Source organism: Scyliorhinus torazame, chromosome 17 (assembly GCF_047496885.1).
Source record: "Scyliorhinus torazame isolate Kashiwa2021f chromosome 17, sScyTor2.1, whole genome shotgun sequence".
Classification (NCBI taxonomy): domain Eukaryota; kingdom Metazoa; phylum Chordata; class Chondrichthyes; order Carcharhiniformes; family Scyliorhinidae; genus Scyliorhinus; species Scyliorhinus torazame.
In genome coordinates, this window is record NC_092723.1 from 157,237,128 (window position 1) to 157,248,087 (window position 10,960).

General features: G+C 46.8%; 1 protein-coding gene across 1 annotated transcript in view; it reads left to right on the forward strand.

Moving 5' to 3' along the window:
* coro7 (coronin 7) overlaps nucleotides 1-10,685 on the forward strand; it is a 186,517-nt gene extending 175,832 nt beyond the window's left edge. Inside the window, exons 21-28 of the mRNA XM_072481388.1 lie at nucleotides 85-170; nucleotides 2,310-2,451; nucleotides 3,089-3,178; nucleotides 5,369-5,485; nucleotides 6,806-6,941; nucleotides 8,333-8,424; nucleotides 9,676-9,762; nucleotides 10,528-10,685. Coding sequence (XP_072337489.1) covers nucleotides 85-170; nucleotides 2,310-2,451; nucleotides 3,089-3,178; nucleotides 5,369-5,485; nucleotides 6,806-6,941; nucleotides 8,333-8,424; nucleotides 9,676-9,762; nucleotides 10,528-10,536 — 759 coding nt within the window. The 3' untranslated portion in view covers nucleotides 10,537-10,685. The remainder of the gene's footprint in view (nucleotides 1-84; nucleotides 171-2,309; nucleotides 2,452-3,088; nucleotides 3,179-5,368; nucleotides 5,486-6,805; nucleotides 6,942-8,332; nucleotides 8,425-9,675; nucleotides 9,763-10,527) is intronic.
* The last annotated feature ends 275 nt before the right edge of the window (nucleotides 10,686-10,960 follow it).

Below are 10,960 nucleotides of genomic sequence, written 5' to 3' on the forward strand. Positions count from 1 at the left end.
AAGCTTTGTGCCATTTTTTTCTCCTCCCCATGTATGCTTGGTAGCTGTGTTGATGCCAATTAGACTCTTGGTCTCCATTTTCAGGAAGGACCAGGACCTATGGGCAACCGGGGGGCACGGATCTTGTGGGTGAGCGATGCACGATACCTACTGGTATCTGGCTTTGACAGGTAAGCAGGAAATAATATAAAGGTGCCTGAGGGCTAGACAATATCAGAGTATGACTGGAATGAAAGTAAAGTAATGAAAACAAGAATCTGCACTTCTACAGGACCTTTCACAATCTCACAGTATCCTATAATGCTTTACAACAAATTAGGTGTTTTTGAAATGTAGTCACAATGTAATGGAGGAAAAGTGGCAGCCATTTGTGCACATCAAGCACCCACCCCCAGCAATGTGATAATGACCAGATAATCTGTTTTTGTGATGTTGACTGCACAAAAAATATTGGGTAGCATACCAGAAGGAATTCCTCTCCTCTTCTTCGAAATTGTGCCCTGGAATCTTTTGCATCCACCTTAAGAGAGCAAACTAGACCATAGTTTAACATTTCATCTCACGGTAGCGCAGTGCTTATCACTGCGGCCTACGCCGCTGAGGACCCGGGTTCGATCCCGGTCCTGGGTCACTGACCGTGTGGAGTTTGCACATTCTCCCCGTGTCTGCGTGGTTTTCACCCCCACAACCCAAAGATGTGCAGATTAGGTGGATTGGCCACGCTAATTGGATTGGTGGATTGGCCCTTGATTGGAAAAATATAAATATAACTGGATACTCTAAATTTAATTTTTTCTAAAGGTTTAACATCTCATCCAATAGCAACATTCCTTCAACACTGCCCCTCTGACTGTTTGTCTGGATTATGTGCTTAAGAGTGGGACTTAGTGAAAAGCACTGGGACTATAGCGCTGAGGACCCGGGTTCGAATCTTGGGTCACTGACCGTGTGGAGTTTGCACATTCTCCCCGTGTCTGCGTGGGTTTCACCCCCACAACCCAAAAGATGTGCAGGTTAGGTGGATTGGCCACGTTAAATTGCCCCTTAATTGGAAAAAAAAATAATAATTGGGTACTCTAAATTTATTTAAAAATAGAGTGGGATTTGAAGGGCCGCACGGTGGCGCAGTGGGTAGCGCCCCCATAGCCCAAAGATGTGCAGGTTAGGTGGATTGGCCACGCTAAATTGCCCCTTATTTGGAAAAAATGAATTGGGTACTCTAAAAAATGTTTTTTAAAAGAGTGGGACTTGAAACCTCAACTTTTGACTGAGGCAAGAACTACCCACTGATCTATGGCTAACAAGTAGTAGATGAGGGTGTGTTGGATGAAGGTTTGTATGCTTTGGAGAGGCTAGGATGGGTATCTTTATTGTGCTTGGTGCTTACTTTTGCATTTTGTATCTAACATGACTAATTTTCTGTAATCCAGGGTGGCACGGTAGCACAGTGGTTAGCACTGTTACTTCACAGCACCTGGGACCCAGGTTTGATTCCCGCTTGGGTCATTGTCTGTGCGGAGTCTGCATGGTCTCCCGCGTCTGTATGGATTTCCTCCAGGTGCTCCGGTTTCCTCCAGGTACTCCAGTTTCCTCCCGAAAGACGTGCTTGTTGGGTGAATTGGACATTCTGAGTTCTCCCTCTGTGTATCCAAAGAGGCGCCGGAATGTGGCGATTAGGGGATTTTCACAGTAACTTCATTGCAGTGTTAATGTAAGCCTACTTGTGACAATAAAGATTATTATTATTAAATCAATCGCAAAATTACAAGATGGCCCACTATAATGGGGTCTGATTTGAAATCTTGAGCTATACAGCAATATTCCCAGGCACGTCTGGGGCCATGCAGAATGAATGGAACTACTGCCTTGGGTTGGGAGCTTCATATCTGGACTCTGTAACAGACCCTGTAAATTATGTGCATGAGTAAAATCTAAGCCCTGCGAGGAGGCGGTGGCATAGTGGTATTGTTGCTGGCCTCATAATCCAGAGACCCAGGATAATGATCTGGGGACCACGGTTTGAATCCCACCACAGCAGGTGATCCCATTGAACTTAAACTCAACAAAATACTTGGAATTAAAAGTCTAATGATGACCATGAAACAATTGTCGTAAAAACCCATCTGGTTCACTAATGTCCTTTAGGGAAGGAAATCTGCCATCCTTACCTGGTCTGGACTCCAGACCCACAGCAATGTGGTTGAGTCTTAACTGCACCCCCTCAAGGGCAATTAGGGATGGGCAATAAATGCCCACGTCTCATAAAAAAATAAAGGATTTATTCTGACTTCTCCAGCTTTGTTTTACAGCCGCAGTGAACGACAAATCTACCTCCACGATGTAATGTCCCTGGCATCAGGACCACTGGCAACTGCTGACATCAATGTAGCACCATCCACTCTCATTCCTTTCTACGATGATGACACCTGCACCATCTATCTCACTGGCAAGGTCAGTATCAAGGCACACTCCTTGCCATGGCAGCTGATTGCCACAGCCTCTCCTCTATCACTTCTCCCTTTCCAATACTTCACTGTGGCCGTGCTAGGCAAATGATTCTTTAATTAGTATGTTGCTATATGACTTAGATTGCTCAGTGCCTGACTGGGTTGCCAGATGATAGGTTGCTGGGTAACTAACTGAGTTGCTAGGGGACTGAGTTACTAGGCGACTGACTGGATTGCTGGGCAACTGACTGGGTTGACGGTCGATAGGTTGCTGAGCGACTAACTGAGATACCGGGCAACCGGTTGGGTTACAAGGTGACTGAGTTTTTAAAATAAATTTAGAGTACCCGATTCTTTTTTTTCCAATTAAGGGGCACTTTAGTGTGGCCAATCCACCTATCCTGCACATCTTTGGGTTGTGGGATGAGACCCACGTAAACACGGGGAGAATGTGCAAACCCACACGGACAGTGACCCAGGGCCGGGATCGAACCCGTGTTCTTGGCGCCGTGAGGCAGCAGTGCTAACCACTGCGCCACCTTGCCGCCCATTCAAGGTGACCGAGTTCCAGGGTGACTAGTGTTGTTCACTGTCAGGATGTGCTGTCTCTTCCTCTGTCACTAATCGATACTGTCCTACAGGGTGATACCAGGGTCCATATCTACGAGATTCAGACTGAAGATCCCTATTTCCTTCAGTGCAGCAGTTTCAGTTCCATTGAGCCACACAAGGTAAGAGTGAAGCTGTGGTAAAATGCTAATTTGCTCTTTTCATTGCAATGACTCAATTGACTTAACCTATACACCACATTGTAATCTGTGCTCACACTTGGGGTATCAGATACAGTCACTTTGGCACATGAATAATAAGATGGGTAGATTATGTGTGGGGAGTGATGAGAATAAGTGATTGGCCACAAAGACAAACATATGAATTAGGAACAGGGATTGGCCATTCAGCCCCTCAAGCCTGCTTCACCATTCATAATGATCATGGCTGATCTGGTTTGTGGCCTTAACAGCACTTCTCTGCCGACCCACTAAAATAAACCTTTTGACTCCCTTGTTCGTCAAGAATCTCTACTGCTATACATGACCCTCTGAAAGAAAGAAATTCTTCTTCCCTGTCTTAAATGGGAGACCTCATATTTTTTAACTGTCCTGTAGTTCTGGTCTCTCTTACAATCCTTCCAGCATCCACTCTGCCACGTTGCTAATGATCAGAAACTGAATTGGACCAGCCATATATATATGTGTGTGTGTATATACTGTGGCCATAAGAGCAGTTCAGACTGAGAATTCTACAGCGAGTAGCTCACTTCCTGACTCCCAAAGCCTGTCCATCATCTACAAGGCACAAGCCAGTCGTGTGAAATGAAATTAAATGAAAATCGCTTATTGTCACAAGTAGGCTTCAATGAAGTTACTGTGAAAAGCCCTCAGTCGTCACATTCCGGCGCCTGTTCGGGGAGGCTGGTACGGGAATTGAACCGTGCTGCTGGCCTGCCTTGGTCTGCTTTCAAAGCCAGCTATTTAGCCCAGTGTGCTAAACCAGCCCCAGGTTGAGGAGAGTGATGGAATACTCTCCACTTGCCTGGATGGGTGCAGCTCCAACGACATTCAAGAAGCTCATTATCATCCAGGACAAAGCAGTCCACTCAATCGGCATCAACCCAAATACATTCACTCCCTCCACCAGTGATGAACAGTCACTGTAGTGTGTACCATCTACAAGATGCGTAGCAGGAATTCACTAAGACTTCTTAAACAGCACCTGTAACCCACAAGTGCTACCATTTAGAAAGACAAGGGCAGCAGACCCATGGAAACACCACCACCTGAAAGTTCCCCTCCAAGATACTCACCATCCTGACTTGGAAATATATCACCGTTACTTCATTATCACTAGGTTAAAATTATGGAACTCCCTCCCTAACAGCACTGTAGGTGTACCTACACAATATGGACTGCAGCGGTTAAAGAAAGCAGCTCACCACCACCTTCTGAAGGGCAATTAAGGATTGGCAGTAAAAAGAAAAAGGACCTTGTATGCTTCAATAAGATCACCCCTCATTCTAAACAAGCCCAACCTGACCGACCTTTCCTCATATAACTCACTCATTCGATAACTCACTCATTCCAGGAATCAGTCAAGTGAACCTTGCTGAACTGCTTCTAATATCCTTTATTAAATAAAAAGACCAGTACAGTACAGTGTATAGAGCTGACGGACAGTTTGAGGAACATGCAGGGGCTCCGGCCAGGAGTGATGGCCTAAACAGCTGAACTGAAAGTTGAGGTTGCTGTCCGCATCTCTGACGTAGTTATGGATCATTTTGTTTGGCTTTCACATGTTCAGGTCCCCATCTTTGGCTAGTCCGCCAACTGTTTCTGAAGTAAAGTGCGGAGTCTGAAGATGAGAGTTTAATGCTTCTTAATCCTTGAAGCCCAACTCCCTGTTGCGGTATTAACCAGTCAAAATCCTGTACCTGCACTGCAGGCATTCACTAAGCAGGGGTAATGACAGGGGGCGGAGAGGATTCTGAAGAGCAAGAACCCACAATTGCACTTCTAATTTTTGAATATAACACTGGAGTCATATAAACACTGAAGTAAGAACTCAGATTAATGTGATGCTCTCCACAAGCAGGAAGGTGTCTGAATGATTTAAAATGTGTAGAAAGGGACACTGAAGACTGAGCACAGGAAATGGGAGAAAATTTTAGCAGGTGGGAAGGGCAAAGGAGGGAATGGAGAGGGTGGGATTGTGAATGGGAGAGGGCAGGATGGGATTAGCAGTTGGGTTTAGAGGACTGCTACAAAGACGAGATGGAATTGGCTTATTTTTCCGCTTAAACAAGCCACACACTGCACTGTGACCTTGTATAAATTAAGTCAGCAAATATATTTGCCCCTCTCCAGGGACTCTGTTTCCTACCCAAATCTGAATGCAATGTGAGGGAAGTGGAGATCGCAAAAGCATTATGTCTGGGAAACCATTCCTTAGAATACATCATTTTCAAAGTTCCACGAGTTAAGGTGAGAAGTTTGTCCGTGTCTTGGAAATGTGGGAATTTTGGACTTGTGTGAATCAGCACTGTGGCATCAGATCCTTTATGGCTCAATGATTCGGTGCAAGAGATCATGTCCATCAGGACCAGGGTCCCTGACTGGGCACTGCACTGGGCTTGACACGTGTTTTTGTCACTTATGGAGCAGGGTTCAGGAGTGAAACGCTCCTCTATCCAACGGACATCAGTGAACAATTGTGCCAGTCTGAAGAGAGAGTTGGATTGGTTTGGTGTCCCCCAGTCTGGTGTGAATGTTGGATCTACCCCAGTGCCCCCAGTCTGGTGTGTGTTGGATCTACCCCAGTGTGCCCCAGTCTGGTGTGAATGTTGGATCTACCCCAGTGTGCCTCAATCTGGTGTGAGTGTTGGATCTACCCCAGTCTGGTGTGAGTGTTGGATCTACCCCAGTCTGGTGTGAGTGTTGGATCTACTCTGATGTCCCCCGGTGTGGTGTGAGTGTATGTTCTGCCCCAGTGTCCACCAGTGTGCCATAGGTGTTGGTTCTGCCCCAGTGTCCCCCAGTCTGTCCAGAGTGCTGGACCTAAACCAGTGCAGAAGGTGGTCATTTGGCCCATTGAGTCTGCACCAACCCTTGGAACGAGTACCCTAAGCCCATGCCCCGACCTTAACCCCATACCCCAACAACCCCCCTTAACCTTTAGTACATTGAGGGACAATTTAGCATGGCCAATCCACCTAACCTGCACATCTTTGGAATGTGGGAGGAAACTGGAGCTCCCGGAGGAAACCCACACAGACACTGTGAGAAAGTGCAAACTCAATAGTCACCCGAGGCTGGAATTGAACCCGGGTCCCTAGCGCGCTGTGAGGCAGCAGTGCTAACCACTGTGCCGCCCTGTCGACGTGTGAGTGTTAGTTCTGCCCCAGTGTTCCCAGTCTGCCTGGAGTGTTGGATCTACCTCATTGTCCCCCAATCTGGTATGAGTGTTCGACATGCCCCAGTGTTCCCCAGTCTACCTGAGTTTTGGAATTACCCCAGTGTATCCCAGTCTGTCCGGATTGTTGGATCTGTCCCCAGTGTCCTCCAATCTGGTGTGAGTGCCGGACCTACTCTAGTGTATCCCAGTCTGCCCAGATTGTTGGATCGACCCCAGTGTCGTCGTCCCCCAATCTGCCCTGAGTGTTGGGCCTACTCTAATGTACCCCTGTTTGGTGTAAGTGTGGGAAGCTGAGCTGATCCTGTCAGTTCCAATCTATGAACTCTTCTCAACAATTTATTTTTCTTTGCAGAAATTTCTCACATTCCTTTTCTCTACTTTCCTCACAGAAAGAGTTTTTCCAGGATGATATTTTCCCTGATACCACCTTGTGGTGGAGACCAGTACTCTCAGCCTCTGCCTGGCTGGCCGGCTCCAATGGTCAGCACAAGAAGATGAGTCTGAAGCCTGCAGACTTGACGCCAGGTACCTGTGCTTCCCCACATCCCTCTGTGGTGATGTGCATCAATGTAAATGCATGTAGGCTAGCTAGACACTAGATGGAGCACCAGAAACATCACACACACACACTTAACCAATAGATCAGTTAGATAGGAGACGACCAATGGACATTCACGGTACACAAGGAGGTGACACGACCACAGGGGGGCATTACACCAACCCATATATAAAGAACACCACACACATGATCTACCTCTTTCCAGTGGAGACAGTCAGTGAGTAGAGACACAGGGTTAATTCAATATTACACCCACCACGTGGATTGCAGCAACTGGTTAGTCAGTCTGGGTAGCTATAGTAGGATTAGCAGTAGTGTCGAACCCCAGTAATAGAAGTGTAAATAGTTTAATAAACGTGTTGAAGTTATCTCCACGTCTGAACCTTCCTTTGTCAAGTGCACCACAAGGAAGCCGCTTATGTTACACCTACAACATAACAAATCACGCTCCATCTCTTCTCTCCCCTCCTCCTCCTCTCCCCTCCTCCTCCTCCCCCCCCCCCCCCTTTCTTTTCTATTACAGTTGTCAGAGATCCTGAATCTGGTGATGAACTGGGACCCAAACAAAGGACCATACTCACTCTCTCTAGCATCCAAATTAACTGGAGACCTGCCCCAACATGTGTTGCCCTCAGTATAAATGGAGAGTTCTTTGCAGACTCAGCAATTCATTAACATACACACTGTCTCAGTTATCTATGGAGAACATAGAAAATTACAGCGCAGTACAGGCCCTTCGGCCCTCGATGTTGCGCCGACCTGTGAAACCACTCTAAAGCCCATCTACACTATTCCCTTATCGTCCATTTGGATAGACATATGGACGATAAGGGAATAGTGTAGATGGGCTTTAGAGTGGTTTCACAGAGGCGGTGGTGTAGTGGTATTGTCACTGGACTAGTAAACCAGAAACCCAGCTTAATGCTCTGGGGATCTCGGGTTCGAATCCCGCCACTGCAGATGGTGCAATTTGAATTCAATAAAAATCTGGAATTAAAAGTCTAACGATGTCCATGAAACCAGTGTCGTAAAAACCCATCTGGTTCTCTAATGACCATTGGAGAAGGAAATATGCCATCCTTACCTGGTCTGGCCTACATGTGACTCCAGGGCCACAGCAATGTGGTTGACTCGAGGGCAATTAGGATTGGGCAATAAATGCTGGCCCAGCCAGAGACGCCCACGTCCAATGAACAAAGAAAAAGCAGGAGATCCTCCTCCACTCACTGCTTCAGTCTGGAAATGCAGAATTCCCTCTTAATTCCGTTCTATCTGTGACTGTCCTGGAGAGAGGTTCTGATACCTGTGAATTTTGTGAGTTGCAGAGCTTGATATTAATGGTCTGTCTGTTCTGCAGTGAGTGAAGCCCCTAAAGAAGTTCCAGTCAGGAAATACAAACCCTCCGCATTCTACCTGGAGGAGAAAACAGATGAGGAGAAAAAGGAAGAGGTATTCATACTTCAAAATGTATATAGTTTACCTCTGCTACATTCCCTCCTCTGAATCTATCTCTCCATCTCAGTCTGTTAATCTCCCCTTCAGTACGTTTGTCTGTCTATCTCTGTCCCTCTCTCTCTCTCTCACTCACTCAGCCTGTCTCTCTCTTTCTCTCAGTCAAGGTCTCTCTTCTTCATTGAGTTTTTTTTCTCTCTTTCTCTTTCCTACACAGTCTGCCTCTCAATCTCTCTCACTCATTTGTGGTCTTCTCCCACATAGTTTGTTCTTTATCTCTCTCCTACATTCAGTCCCTCTATCTCTCCCACACTGGCTATTTCTCTCTTCCTCCCTTCCACCCAGTCTGTCTCTCTCTTTCAGACCGTCCTTCTGTGGCTCTCATCTAAGTGACTGTTTCATAATAGGTGCCTTGCTTTCTGTCTCCCTCTTTCATTTTCCCTGATATTTTCTCTCTCTCTCTCGCATCTAACTAATCCTCTAATTCAGGCCTCTTGAGCATCCCTGATTTTAATCGCTCATCATTGCTGACCTTGCTTTCAGTTGCTTAGGCCCTAAGCTTTGGAATTCCCTCTTAATTCTCTCCACCTCTCTATCTCACTTTGTTTCTTTAGTACACTTCTTAAAACCAACTTCTTTGACCAAGCTTTTGATCATCCAATTTTATACGGCTCAGTTTTAAGTTTTGTTTGAGGACACTCCTATGAAGCACCTTGCGATGCTAAAGGCACCATTTAATACAAGTTATTGTTATTGGCCCATGAAAGAAACAATGTGTAACCTGTTCCCACATTATGACAGCCACACAGTCACCTCTCCAACCCTAGGTGGTCTTCCTTCGTGCCTTATAGCAGAGAATAATTTATTCAATGGGGGGGATTTTCCGGGCCCATTTTCCACGGGTGCTTATCCCGTTATTGTCGCTAACTCTCGAGAGGGGTCCATAATGCGATTTGTTCTGAGCTTAAGGTTCAGATCTAACATGATCTAACTGAATGACGGGAAAAGTTTGAGGGTCTGAATGGTCTCCTCCTTTCCCCATGTAATGAAGTGTTTGAAACTGTAATGAATCAATGGGATGAGCATTGCTGCGATGCTGCTTTTTCCTCTCGCATTAGCTTTCCAAAGAAGAATATTAATAAAATAATTTGAGATGTAAGGGCCAGCTTCATGTGGAGGATTGATGGGTGCATCTCTGTTGAGCAGGTGATAATGTGAGTAGTGCCTCACCCTCTTTACTCCTTCCAGCTCCTGAGTGCCATGGTGGCGAAGCTTGGGAACCTGGACGATCCGTTGCCTCAGGACTCATTTGAGGGAGTGGATGAGGATGAATGGGTGAGTGCTGTCTGTGCTGTAATGTTGCTACTGATCTAAGAGGTGAAGTGGGGCGGGAGTTTCTGCATTCATTACTGACTAGAGGATATGGTATTTATGCTCTAGAAGAGATCTCTATGTGCTCTACATGAGGGTGGAAGGGTCTGCGTTGTTCAGATAGTGTGCAAGGCGTTCTGAGTTCACCAGCAATGGCTTTGCATTCCCCACCTGGACAAAGACTCTTTGGGTTCCTCAGCTGGGGTCCTTGACATTGAACGGCGTATCAGTGGATTAGAGATTTCACTTTGCATGGGAGAGCAATACTGCTCATCCCAGCGGGGAGATCAAGTGTCTTTATCAACTTCATGACCACTGCACGTCAACGGTCATGATGACCTTGGGGTGGCACAGTGGTTAGCACTGTTGCCTCACAGCACCCGGGACCTGGGTTCAATTCCGGCCTTGGCTGACTTTGTGGCGTTTGCACTTTCTCCCTGTGTCTTTCTGGGTTTCCTCCGGGTGCCCCGGTTTCTTCCCACAATCCAAAGATGTGGAGGTTAGGTGGATTGGCCATGCTAAATCGCCCCTTAGTGTCCAAAGGGTTAGGTGGGGTTACTGGGTTACGGCGACAGGGTGGGGGTGGGGGTCTAGCTTAGGGTGCTCTTTCAGTGGGTCTAATGGCCTCATTCTCCACAGTAGTGATTCTATGATATCAATGGTTATTAACTTGATAGCACTTCAGCGCTGTGCATAAAAAGCTAACCTGTTGCTTTACTGCTATTTCAGGATGACTAAATTTCAGCCAAAGACATCTCTACAGTACTTCATCTCTTGATGGACCCTCCAATCGGTGGAACCACAGCTTCCTGCATCATCAAATGTCATTAATCACAAGCATGTTAATGAGCAAGAGAGCATCACCCTCACGTACCTGCAGCGTGTCTCCTTCGCTCACTCGGAGCACTTCTCCCTCAGACACACTCGCAGCGTCTCTCCCTCAGACACAATTACGGCGTCTCTCCCTCAGACACACTCGCAGCGTCTCTCCCTCAGACACAATTACGGCGTTTCTCCCTCAGGCACACTCACAGCATCTCTCCCTCAGACACACTCGCAGCGTCTCTCCCTCAGACACACTCGCAGCGTCTCTCCCTCAGGCACACTCGCAGCGTCTCTCCCTCAGACACACTCGCAGCGTCTCTCCCTCAGACACACTCGC